General features: G+C 38.3%; 1 protein-coding gene across 1 annotated transcript in view; it reads right to left on the reverse strand.

The window, feature by feature from the left end:
- The window catches only part of Sptlc2 (serine palmitoyltransferase long chain base subunit 2), a 72,422-nt gene that overhangs the window by 31,102 nt on the left and 27,230 nt on the right, over positions 1-14,090 (reverse strand). Inside the window, exons 6-8 of the mRNA XM_033766701.1 lie at positions 11,925-12,030; positions 11,026-11,245; positions 8,742-8,868 (exon numbers count right to left, since the gene is read on the reverse strand). Coding sequence (XP_033622592.1) covers positions 8,742-8,868; positions 11,026-11,245; positions 11,925-12,030 — 453 coding nt within the window. The remainder of the gene's footprint in view (positions 1-8,741; positions 8,869-11,025; positions 11,246-11,924; positions 12,031-14,090) is intronic.

Raw genomic sequence — 14,090 nt, forward strand, 5'->3', positions numbered from 1 at the left:
TCAGATATTTGGATAACTAGAAAAACTATGGGAACAAATGTTTAAAAAAAATCAATTCCCTTCAGAATACTCTCATATCTGGCAAACTGTGAAAGGGTGACTGGACTGCCCTTTCAGTGTGGAGATTTCTCAAAACACTGAAACTAGACATTTCTATTTGATTCAGCCACTTCCCCCTTCTAGGTATCTTCACAGAAGAGTTAACAGACATCACATTACAGTGATATGTGCATACTCGGGCTTATAGCAACACAATTCATAATGTTCAAATCTTGGAAGCAGCCTATATATCTATTAATAGATGAATGGATAAAGAAAATGTGGTATTTATACACAGTTGAGTACTACTCTGCCATAAAGAAGGATAAACTTCAGTCATTTGTAGGAAAATGGATGCATGTTGAGACCATAACATTAAGTAAAATAAATGAGATACGCAAGCTTAAATATCTCATGACTTCTCTTATGTGAGGAACTCAAAGTATAAAGTGCAAAATAAAAGACAGATAATAGGAAGTAGGGAGACAGATCTTTTTCAAAGGGGAAGGGGATCACGAGAGGAAAGAGAGGGGATAAAAAAGATGTATTATGTACATGTATCTCCCATAAGGAATGGAAACATTATGTACTACAAACACATACTAATAAAAAAATAAATAAAAGGTGGTTTTACATAAAAGGGGTGAGCAACTGGAGGTGGGTGTGGTGGCACATGCGCATAACCCTGGCACTCTATAAGGCTGAAGCAGGATACAAGTTCAAGCCCAACCTGGGCAATTTAGCAAGATTGTCACTGAAAAGGAAAGAAAGGAAAGAAAGGAAGGAAGGAAGGAAGGAAAGAAAGAAAAGAAGAAATGAAGTATGGGTTGAGGATTTAGCTCAGGTTCAATTCCCCAGAACTAAAAAAAAAAAAATCTAATTCTTGAGAGCAGAGTTCACCAATCTTATTACTTGTTTTTATGCAATATTTGTGTAGCAATAAACTGCTTTAAAGTTAAAAACAGCAGGGATCACTGTCAGACAAAGCCCCCAGAAACAATTCAGGGAGAAGCTATGCCAATCATAGGCAAACAAGGTTTACAAAGTTCTTCAACAGATGCCAGGGATGGGGCCATAAAGTTCACAAGTCAGAAGTGAATAGAAGAAGCAGCTAAGTAAAGGTGTGTCTCACATCAATAGTAACTGAACATACCAAAGACCAGGAGAAAATGTTTAAAATAAATTTCATTATCAATTAAAACTAAGGTAATTTACCTACTTCAATTCTTAGAAACAAAAAGTCCGACTCAGTACTTTAATTAAGAGTTCAGTTTCCTCTTATCATTTGACCACATCACCAAAATGAGGAACATCTAGTTCAGGGCTCCTTTCCTGTCCCAGGGGAACGTACTGAAACTCCTTATTTATGTTTTGTACTAAGAGCAGTATTCTACTTAATGACCAAGTCCACATTTGTTCAAAGGTTAGCTTCCACCCTGCTGCCTGTGGGCATCTTAATAGCCAGCTTCAAACTTACTCAACATAAAAGGAGTTTCTTATTTCAAGAAACTTTTATTACCATTTGGGTTTGGAAGAGACGGGGGTACATGAAGAAACAGCAAGACCATGGTGCAAAAACTTTTATGTTCTCAGAACAGATTTCTGAGCAGACAGGGAGGTGAAAGGGGTTACTGATCCATGGAGAGGTACAGGTACACAAATGCCCAAAAGGACTGTCATGTGTCAGGAAATTTAGCTGTTCTTTGGAAAGTTAGCAGACTAGAAACCAGAAAATTAGAAATAATTACAAAATAATCTGTTGTAATAAAACACTAAAAATCACTAATGCAACGTTAGAAGTAGAAACAAATAAGTTAGGAAAGCCACGTCTTACTTGGATATGAGATATTGAAAAAACTTGTCCCACACAAGCTCAAATTTCTCCCCACCTGTAAAGTGGTCTTATTGCTTGCTGATTTCAAAAGGCAAAAGCCATTGGTTGAAAGACCCTTTGTGCCACCACAGATAATGAAGAAGTTAACTTAGAAGAATTTTTTTGATAGCTGTTAATTTACTACTGAAATAGTATCCACAGAAAAATTTCACTTAGAAAAGTTTAATAAGGAGTACAACATCACAGTTTGCTTCAAACAGCTGACCTTAAGGATGTTTAAGATATCTAGGGGTAGGTGAGGGAATAGGCTATCAAGGACAAGGAAGAATGAAAATTGAGAAAAGAACAAAGTAATATAGGCCTGCACCACCACAACTGGCCTTTTGTAGCAATCTTGCTCCTATCAGCAGACATAATTTTTTCAAGGCAATGATCCAGTACTGTTCTACTCTGCACCCCTTTTGTTATGGTTTACATCTAGATGTCCCACAAGGGCCTCGTGTGCCCATAGGTGGGGCTTTTGGAAGAGGACTGGATCATGGGGGCACTATAGGTGATTTGCTGTGAAAAGGTGGGGCCTGGTCAGGAAAGGCAGGTCACTGGTTGGGTGATCTGCAGGGACACCACATCTCTCTCTCAGCTTTTTGCTTTCTTGTCTGTTTCCTAATCCCCATGACATGAGCAGCTTTCCTGTGCCAGGCTCTTCCACCATCCCTTCCTGGCTTGGAGCCAACTGACTATGGGGTAAAAATGTGAGCCAAAGTAAACCGCTCCTCCTTTAAATTGTGAGTGTCGGGTATTTTGCCCCAGCGATGAGAAAAATGACTAAGACACCTTTCACAGCATCCACTTCAGAGAACAGAGGAGATGCTTGATGGTTTTCAGAGAAATGCTGAAGCAAACACTTCAGCAGTGTTCTGGGACCAGTATTCTCTGCAGTTAACTATAGAACAGGAGGGAGTCTGATCTGACTCTCAGGTTCAGAAATACTGCTTAACCATAATGAGTAAGAATAAAAGGTTCACATCAGAAACTGTTTTCATTTGGATACATTTCTAATGGTGAGGTAAACAAGTAACTTTAAAGCAGAATAATGAGAAAGGAGAATACAAATATTCCTGGGCTCAGAAGTTATGGTGCTCACAGAAGGTTAAAAGTTGCATGAAATGCTCTCTAGGGCCCTCCCTCCAAGAGGCCGTTTTCCCAACAGCTTTGCTTCTTACCCTGGCAATCTGGAGATGCTTCTTGTGCCTCAGGTCTTCTAAATTAGCTCCTGACAGCTCCCAGGGATTCTTGAGGTGATCATTTAACACCTCATTAAGAAGTTTATTACTGGAGTTAATTCAAATGGGTCAAACCTAGTTTTAATTAAACTTCAATCTGCTCAAGGTGTTTCTTTTTTCTTCTATACCAACAACCACCTGAAAGGGCAAAGGTTCCTTTCAAAATTAAGAAGTACAAAAAGCCATGCTTCCTAAACAGAAAGTATTTCCTCATTTCAAAACTGATTTATTAAAATGTATCTACCAGTTGCCCATAATCCTAGTACTCTGGGAGGCTGAGGCAGGGAAGACTGCAAATTAGAGCCCAGCCTGGGCAATTTAGCTCAAAATAAAAAAAGGCTGAGAATTTAGCTTACCATGAAAGTCCTGGTTTCAATCTCCAATATCAGAAAATAAAATGCACCTATCTATTTAATTTTGTTCATGATGTAGCCATTCTGCCTTAACACACACCTATACTGCAATATTATAATAAAGTACTTTATGAACCCAGGTGCTTTCTGATATTTCTGGATTGTACATTCATTAACTTGATAAATATATTTATTGAAAGGATACGAGATGTCAGACATTAACCTGGGCGGTATGCATATTACATCTTTGGGAAGAAAATACATTGAAGTACAGCTGTGGAAGATGAAAACAAAATTTTACTTGATTTGGTCATAGTCTGCTTTGATTCATAAACAGATCTTATAGTTAAATTTTCATTACTGGACATGGACTAGTGTTGTGTGAAGTAGTACAAGCTAGAATTTCAAATGTCTAAAGAACTGTTAGCATTTCCCAAGCCTCATTATTCTGTTCACCAGCCCCAAGGTATAAGCCCACTGGCAGCACAGTGGCCATGTGCTGACATTAAGATGCTCTCCACATGCACTTGTCAGTCAAGTCCTGTGTCCCCCTCTTCCTTGGCAAAAAGGCACTGGAAGGGAAATGTGGGAAGAGGAGGGATAAGAGAAGGTCTTCTCTTCCCTTGCCCGCAGCAGCTTCTGAAGGCTCTACACTCTCACTACAGAACAGCACATCAGCCCACAGAGAAGATGAAACTTAATAACCAATCATGTGCTATTTTGTATTTAAGCCTTATTTTCAACTTCATTTTTTCCCCATTAAGTTTACTGGTACATTTTAGGTATACGACACAGTTACATTCATCATTGGGATCTTATACCTTTACGTGATCTTGGTTCTTATTTTTTCCCCATTCCCCTGCCCCCTCTTCACCCCCTCTACCCTTTACTATTTAGAAAGATTTTGTTTCAATTTTTTCCTTTTCTCATTTTTTCTTTTCCCTTCTTTCCTTTCCCCCACTCCTTTAGACCTTTTCTTCCTATTTCACATTATCAACTGTACATTTTGATCCTTATTTACACTTTTAGTTTTTCACATCAGAGAAAACTATTCAGTTTTTACACGTGTCCTATTTATTTCTCTTAAGAGTATCACCTCAATGTGCATCCATTTAGCCATAAATGTCTCTAGTTTCTTGTTCTTTATGGCTGAGTAGTACTCCATTTAAATTTTGTTTGTTTGTTTTTTGTTTTGTTTTGGTACCGGGATTGAACTTGGGTCCTTGCGCTTACAAGGCAGGCCACCAAACCGCTGAGCTAAATTCCCAGCCCTACCATTTAATTTTTTTAAAAAATCACATTTTCTTTATTCAGTCTCCAGTTGAGGGACAATTGGGCTGTTTCCAAGATTTAGCTATTACACACTGTGCCACTATAAACATGGGCGCACATATATCATATCGCTCTGGTATGGTTCTTTTAATTCTTTTTTATTCTGGTATCAGGAATCTAACTTGTGTCCTTGTGCTTGCGAGGCAGCACCAGCACCACTGAGCTAAGTCCCTGGCGATTCTTCTGGGAAGATACCCAACAAAGGAATAACTGGGTCAAATGGGACCTCTAAGTCTGCAATCTCACCAACAATGGAGAAGGTTTCCTTTCTCCCCACAACCTGGCCAGCATTTGTTATTGGTTGATTTCTTGATAGCAGCCATTCTTTCTGGGGTGAGGTAGAATCTGTGTTGTTTTCATCTGCATTTTTCGAATGACCAGTGATGTGGAACATTTTTTCATATTTATCTGCTTTTACATCTTTGCCTGAGAAATGTCTGTTCATTTCAGATGCCCATTTTTCAATTGGGTCTTCTGATTTTTTTTTTTTTTGAGTTCTTTATACATTCTAGGTAGTAGACCTTTTGTTATTATTTGATTTTTTTTTTTTTGATACTGGAGACTGAACTCACAACCTTGGGCTTGCAAGGCAGGCATGGTGCCACTGAGCTAAACCCTGGGCCTGTTATTTGATTTCTTAATGGCCACAAAACCTTAAATATCACATTGTTTCTCTTATATGAGAAATCCAGTGTAAAAATAAAGAGTAAAATAAAGACATATAATAGGAAATAGGGAGACAGATCATTCTCAAAGGGAAAGGGGATCAAAAGTTGGAGAGATAAGATAAAAAAAGGAAATGGGATATATTATGTACATGTACCAACTCCACATAGGGAATACAAACAACATGTACTGCAAATGTACAAAAAAATTTAAACAAAGGAAAGGGATCAAAGAAAGACAGGTAGTGGGGTACGGAAAGGGGATGAGAAAAGGAATTTAGGGGCTGGGGATTTAGCTCAGTGGTTCGGTGGCCTGCCTTGCAAAAGGAATTTAGATGGGTCACCAGGTACAATGGTAAATGCCTATAATCCCAGCATCTGGGAGGCTCAGGCAGGAGGATCGCCACAAGTCCAAGGCCAGCCTGGGCTACACAGTGAGTTCAAGGCCATCCTGAATTATATTAAGTGAGACATTGTCTTAAAAAACAAAATAGAAAGATGTGTTATGTACATGTACTAACTTCCCATAAGTTATGTAAACATTATAGACTATATACGTTCTAATAAACTTAAAATTTAAAATAAAAAACTCTGAGATTAAAACTTTTAAAAAAGGTCATACAGCACTAATGGTGAACCTTCTAGAGACAATGCCAAACTGCAACCTAAAACCCACTTATTCATCACAAAGTATGAACACGGCAATTAAACTTGAGTAGTGAGGTTTTGGTTTAGAAAAAAACAATTCATACACTAACATCTTTTGTCTGAAAAGAAAAACACAGTAATGTGTGCCACAGTTTCGCCCCCACTGTAATAAAGGTTCTTTTGGAATGTGTTTTCTCTAAAGTATCCTTTCTGAGTATCCAGTCACCATATCACATGGAGAAGACACATGAAGGTGATCTGGTCAACAGCCCCGTGAGCCTGGCTTTCAAGTCACTCCAGCCCAAGAGACACATAAGTGAGGAAGCTGCCAGATGATTCGAGCTCCTAACCATCAGAGTCTTCCCAACCACCCAGCCCCAGACACTGAAGCAAAGCGAAGCCATCCCTGCCATGTCCTGACTGAATTCCTGACCCACAGCCTGGGAGCACAGTATGGCTATTGTACTACACTACACTTTGGGGATGGCCAGAGAGGCAAAAACTGGCAAAGCAGTACCAATTCAAATCTTTATGTATTTACCATGTTTAATTTCATACCAGATATGATTAGTTACTACAGATGGGGCATTTATTCAAGGTAATGTATCATAAAGATCCATGTGCTAGGACAGGCCAAAGAAGTTATCCAACATTAACTCTGACAGGGGTTAGCCCTTGCTTAGCACCTAAATCTATTCATTGTTTCGGTAATGTGAATGTACCCAGTGAATGAAGTAACTCCATAAATGCTAATCTCGTGCACGAGCGCATGTACACACACACACACACACACACACACACACACACACACACACACTTTTGTCTTTTCTCTCCTCTCTACTTCCTCCCTCTCCATGTCTTTCTGTATGTACACAGGTAAAAGTGTACTTTTCCAATAATACCAAACCAGAAAGAGGAAACACGTGGTTATTGTCAATGGGGAGCTATTCATAAGGCTCTAATGCTATGTGTGAAACATTAATGAAATATTTTCCTCCTGAAGAACAAATCTGTGAAACTAAAGGTGATTATTTTGCTGTTTCCAAAAATCTTTTCCTAAAGCTATCAAGGATCTATGATAGATTGGAAAAAATATTAAGATAAACTATGATTTAAGAAAAGTCTTAAATTAAAATCAGATAAACCCATTTTATTTTTGCTTTCTAGGTTATTCCTGTTTTGCAATGCAAAACAAATCAATGTCTTTTTTGGTACCAGGGATTGAACTCAGGACCTTGCACTTGCAAGGCAGGCGCGGCACCACTGAGCTAAATCCCTGGTCCCCAAATCAATCTTATTGTAAAGTATTATACAATTATAAAGCAGAAAGATCAAGGCTAATAATGTGAAATCTTTTATAAGAGCCATGCTGAATTTTAAAAGGCATTAAAAATAAGTAAAATTAATGTTTCATACTGGCAATGGAAATACTTTTAAAGTTAAAAATAGCAAACACACACAGCCTCAATTGCTCCCCTTTCATTATTTCTGATCTACAGTCAACACTGCCCTCTGGTGATGCAAAGTAAAAGTCAAATATCAGAAAGAAAACATCATACTTTACAGTTCATTTTCATATGTTTAAACCAGGGCATCTAGTTTGAGCTACAAATCCCACCAAAAACAAAACAAAAATTCAGGATGACCTTCAATACCCCTTGTATACTAAACTAGAAACTCTTCACAAAAATGTCAAGGATACTTATTTTTAGAAATAGGAGGTCTTAAACACACTATTAATGAAACATCACTACATAGTGAATTATATCTTCACATAAAATTACACAATTCAAGCTGGGTATGGTGGCACATCCATGTAATTGCAGCACTTAATTTGCAGCACTGAGACAGAAGGATCACAAGTTTGAGTTTTGGCTGGTTAACTTAAAAAATAATAATAAAGGGCTGACAATGTAGCTTGGTGGTAGAGAGTTCATGGGTTCAATCCCCAGTACCAGAAGGAAAAAAACAAAAACAATTCAAGAAGGACTCTGGAGGGAATATACCTTGTAAGTTAAGGGCAGGGAATTTAGCTCAGTGGTTCTGCTGCCTGTCTCACAAGTGTAAGGACCTGAGTTCAATCTCCAGTACCCCAAACAAAAGGCAAGCAAACAAACAAACAAATAAATAAGAAGGCATTTAAGAGTGAAAGCCTCAGCATCTATAAATTTTAAAAATTGCATAGGAAAAAAAATCCATATAATTCTCAGGACATGCATCTAACACAATGAAGTGTCCATGGGAACAGGCCTCCCAGTATGCCATCTTTGCCCCTTAGGAAACCTGACTACTTATTTTAGGGAAAAAAAAGTATCTTTCAACTTTTCTCAAATCTTTATAACCTTTTATTTTGTGTATCAGGTGTTGAACTCAGGACCTTACGCTTGCAAATAGGCACAGTGCCACTGAACTAAATCCCTAGCCCCTCAAATCTTTAAATAAAATGCACACAAGAAACTTGGGTGCCAACCCAAATAAACAGGCACTAGACATGGCTATAAAATGATCTTCTAATCAATAAAAAGCACACACTTGGCTGCTAAGTATTCACTGAGCCTAGGAAATAGTTCAAAGACACAAGTCTTACCAAAGCTGGTGCCATCCTGCCCCATGATGCACTTCATAGAGGTGATGATCTGCTCCACCACAGGCGGCGACAGGGACGTGGCATATACTGCACTGTGGGAGTGTGTGCGCAGATAGTCTATCAGCTCCTGGGGGGTCCATAAAGGGAGACAGTTAGAGGCAACCCTTGAATTCACTGGCCAGGTTTGCGCTTTCCTCCTTTCAGCTGCCTGGAGTAATCCAAGATGAAAGGTCAACCAAACTGACAGCAACAACTGGGTCAGAAACATGGCAAAGTCCTTAGGCTTTGTTTTTTTTTTTTTTTTTAAACTAATGTTAAAGTATCTTTCTCAATTTGAAGAATGTATCTCTTAATGTTACAAGTAAATACACACAGCTGAATTAAAGAAAGTGTTTCGATCGCTTTTAAAAAAAAAAACCAATGATTTATTCCTGAGTATAGTATCACAGAAAATATAAAACAATCTACTACTTCCTATTTTTGGGGTTCTGGGATAGAATTTAGGACCTTGCGCTTGCAAAGCAGGCAGCAGAGTTAAATCCCCAGCTAATCTACTTCTAAAATGCAAAAAATTATGCCCGAAAACCCCAAAACCCAAATATACTGTACTGAAATGAATACTGTACTTAAATCACACCAAAAAGCAGCTAATTTTTCAAAGTGAACTAGTCCCACTAACAGAAAGGGAAAATTTGATAATTAAAAAAAACAAACAAACAAACAAAAACAAAAAACAAAAAAAACTAGGCCACTGTGTTTTCTCCTGCATGGAAGGGCTGCCCGCAGGCTGTAGGATGTTCTTTTCCTACTTTTACTTAGCCCAAACTCCTTCTGCAGAGCCTGTTTCTTTTCCTACCTTTAATGAAACTCTGCTACCATTTAAACCCTCTCCCCATTCTGGTGATGGAGTTTGAACCCAGGACCTTACGTATATTTAGGGAAGTGCTCTACCACTGAGCTATATCCGCTGTCTAAGAATGTCTGGTAATCCCCAATGTTGTGCTTTACAGAGGCATTTAGAACATTTAAGAACACCTACTATGTGTCCCATATAAATACCTGACATATACTACTACTTCTTCTAATGGTGCAGTGAAATTCTAAAAATAACAGCTTAATGGAGAACCACATACTGTTGCATCTACCTTTTTAAAGTATACAATTCAGTGGCTTTTAGCATATTCAGAGCTGTACAATGAAACTGCTATCTAATATTAGAACATTTTCATCATCCTTAAGGGCAATCTCATACCTATGAGCAGTTGATTTTCATTTCCCCCATCTCATCAGTCCCTGGCAACTACTTACCTACTTTGTTTCTTTGCCTATTCTGGATATAACATAAAAAATAATAAGTAAAAATAAATACAAGGTGTCGCCTTTTGTGACTGACTTCTTCCACTTAACATTTCCAAAGTGCAGCTGTGTTGTAGGGTAGAAATATTATTATTTGGTGGGGGGCTTTTTGAGACAGGGTCTCACTATGTAGTCGAGACTGACCTGGAACTCACTATGTAGCCCAGGCTGGTCTCGAACTCACAGCAATCTTCCTGCCTTAGCCTCCCGAGGGCTGGGATTACAGGTGTGCACCACCACACCCGGCTTTGACACGCATTGTTTTTTAAACCTTTACTACAATATTACAAGCTAGGCATAAGTACCTGTATTTTACTGTCAAGGAAACAGAAGGGGTCAATGCTGTCCCCAGGGTCTCACAAAGCAAGGAGAGAAATATTCAAATCCTGGCCTGTTTCCATGGTTCATCATTTCCATGTTCATAGTTGCCTTAGAGTACAGTATATTATTTCATAATTGAGAACTATAATGCTTTGTTGTACTCTAGATCTATCACAGTCTACCTTCTTCCTGTTTCTGTGTGTACCTATAATAGGGCAAGGCAAATGTGTATTCCCACTGGCTCCCATGACAACTTTATTCCTTTTAAAACTGTGAGCACAGCCCAAACCCAACAGAAGACTGTAGCAAACAGGAAACACCACTGTGTGTTCTTTCACAAAAGAGGGTATTCTGCATCTAAGATCAATATGTTGCTTAGAAAGCTCAAACAAGAAAACAATGAACAGAACTTGCCTTCAGCTCAGTGAGGAGACATCATAAGAGATGCTCTCTGGGCACCTAAATTCAGAAGTCTACTAGCAATAGGACCCTAAGCCACAAATTCAGGATCTCCACACCTTAGGTCAAGTCCCCAACTGCTAAACAGTTACCAAATCCAGTAGCCACTATCTTCATCTTTAGTTACCCATTCTCAAGGCCCATTTACCTTCTTGCCTCCAATGTACCCTCCAGCAGCACTGAAGCTCTTTGTGAACGTTCCCATCATAACGTCTACATCCTCAGGATCCAGGCCAAAGTACTCCACCACACCTCGACCTGTAGGGCCGAGGGCCCCGATGCTGTGAGCCTCGTCAAGATACAGGTAAGCCTTGTATTTCTTCTTGAGGGCAATCACTTCAGGAAGGCGAACGATAGACCCCTCCATACTGACAAAACAAGATTTTAAAAAATGCCTGTACTGAGACTTTTTAAACTCTCAAATTTAAACCTTTCCACTTCATTATTCATGTGTTGAGTTTAAACAACTATGGTTTTAAAGTGACAGTCAGATGAAGCCATGGCTAGGCAGTCTAGGGAAAAGGAGATTAGATCTTTAAAGACAAGTGCCAGAAGACAATTGATCCTCATTTACAAGAGTTAAGGTCACAGCAGATTCTTCTAAAGCCTGCAGTTACAGGCAACATTATACTTTATATTGTACTGCACATGCAATTAAAATTACACAAAAGAATAAACAAGGAAGTAAAAAAATAAGTAAAAAGGACTGCAGACATTAACCAAAGAAAAATGTTTCTGAAAATTAAGTGGTATATAATAATTTACTTTGGCATATTAGAATCTATATTCTTGTCCTACATGTAAAGATCACTCTACAAATAGGAGAAAAATAAAAGATCCAAATATGGGAATATGGAGACTATGTAGTATACAGGCAAAAAGGTTTTTGTCCTGTCCTAGTGAGGAATCTGTTATTATTAGGTATTTTAAAAAGTCATAAACACTGTGTAATTTCCAGATGGGACTAGACTGGCATTCTCTTCAGTTTAAGAATTCTTTGACTTCAACAGCCCAAGACACAGAGATAAGACAGCAAAGCGGGATTACCTATATATACCTTCCACAAGGATTAGAATTTTCTTCCAGGGCCTTCGTGTCCGTGGCTGACCATAGACAATGGCATCTTTCAACAGTTTCTCTAAACTTTGCATATCTACAGCACACACACAAAAATCGAGTCACAAAGTATCTTCCTCTTTCTTAACTTTATTCCAAAATTCCACATTTCTTAATCAGGCAGTGTGTCTCAGAGAGCAGAGGACATCAACATAATCAGTGTTGAACAGAAAAAAATAAGACCTATGGCTCAATTACTGCCACCTTTAACTGAGTATGTTGGACCTGGTTAAATGACTGGTGGTTGTTTGCTTCAGTTATTTAATATGTTGATGAAATGACCAAGGTTTCATGCTGTCTTCCCTTTCAAAATCAAACTATATCTAAAATTAGTGAGTCATTTAGAAAAGCATAAAGAGACTTAGTAAGAGTGTGATCATACATATACCTCCTAAAAAACAAATAGTGAGGGAACAAACTTTAAAATTCATGATCTTTTTCCTTTTACTTGAGATATACTCAATAAATGCCTTGTCAAATAACCTTATAAGTCAGTACTGGGTTACAAATACAGCAGTCTGGAACACATATGAATCTATGTGTTTCGGGAATTTAGCAATCAGATGAGATTGTTCCACATTTAACTTCTTCAGCTGTCTATGTATAACCAAGTTCTTACAGCTCTGTCGGTCCTATCCTAATTTTCCTGTTAAAGACAAATTCCTTGAAGATCGCTGTACTACCACCATACTTTCATTTATTCTGAAATGAAGTCCTTGAAAATTTCCCTCAAATCTGTAAGCAACACTGAGTGTAAAGTATATTTAATAGGCATGAGAGACAATTCATCATAAAACCTGACTTTGTATTTTTTATTATCACTAGAGGAAAGGGTTATAAAATTAAATGATTTTGCTTTTTTCATACAAGGACTTTAGACCCAGGTATGGTAGAACACACCCATAATTCCACTACCTGGGAGGCTAAGGCAGGAGGATTTCTGGAGTTCAAGGCCAGCCTAAACTACATAATGAGACTCTGTCTCAAACACACACACACACACACACACACACACACACAGACTTTTATACAAAGGAAAAGGAACTAAAAACACGTAACACAGACCAGGAGTGGTGGCGTGTGTGGTGCCAGTAATCTGAAGCCAGCTACACAATTTAGCAATATCCTGTCTCAAACCAAACAGCCAACCAAAACAAAAAAAAAGGCAGGGGTGGCTCAGTAGAAGAGCATTTGCCTAGCATATGAAAGGCCCTGCACTCAATCTCCATTAATGGGTAAAGAAAAAGACCCCCACAAAATAAACAAACATTCACATACACAAAACAGAAACACAAGTAAAATAGCCAAATGTTGCAACTCTGCTTGCACCTTCTGTTATTTGCAACAAAAGCTGCACACTCCTGAGACAAATGTTCCCTGCAGAAAAACTGTCATAACCAGAGATGTCTTAACCATTCCTGTGGTAGGCAGTAATATGTGACAATCAGGAGGAGACAAGTAAAAGCTGTACTTGTTATTTGAGTTTCCTGTGGTTATATTTAGAAAGGAGAATAAATATTTATTCAAATTTTAGCCAAGAGGAAATATCTATAGCAGAATGCTCAACCATATTAACTACTCAGGAAAAAATTCAATTTATCTCCCACAGCATGCCTCCAAATTCCATGTAAATTTAAAATATGCCACAAAAATTTTAGAAAAAGGTAGAAGAGAATAATCTTATGATCTTAGAATGAGGAAAGTATTAAGTCAAATCCAAAAGTCATAAGATAAAAAGTGCGTCAACAAAAACATTTTATTTTATTTTGTGTTTGGTACTGGGGATCGAACTCAGGTCCTTGTGCTTGCCAGGTGGGCAGCAGAACCACTAAGCTAAATCTCTGGCCCAACATTCTTACTTTTGCGATCCAGGAGATTGAACCTGGGGGGCCTTGCATTCAGTGATAACCTCAGCACTTTTTATTTTATTTTGAGACAGGATCTCACTAATTCATCCACGCTGGCTTCAAATGTGTGATTCTCCTGCCTTAATCACCCAAACACTATGTGTGTCTGCGTATTTGCATATATGGTACCAAGAAATGAATCCAGAGCCTTCATACTGAACTACATATACCTCTAGCTCTTTTCTTATTT

The sequence above is a fragment of the Fukomys damarensis genome, unplaced genomic scaffold (assembly GCF_012274545.1).
Source record: "Fukomys damarensis isolate Sample0158 unplaced genomic scaffold, DMR_v1.0_HiC HiC_scaffold_21, whole genome shotgun sequence".
In the NCBI taxonomy this organism is placed as follows: Eukaryota; Metazoa; Chordata; class Mammalia; order Rodentia; family Bathyergidae; genus Fukomys; species Fukomys damarensis.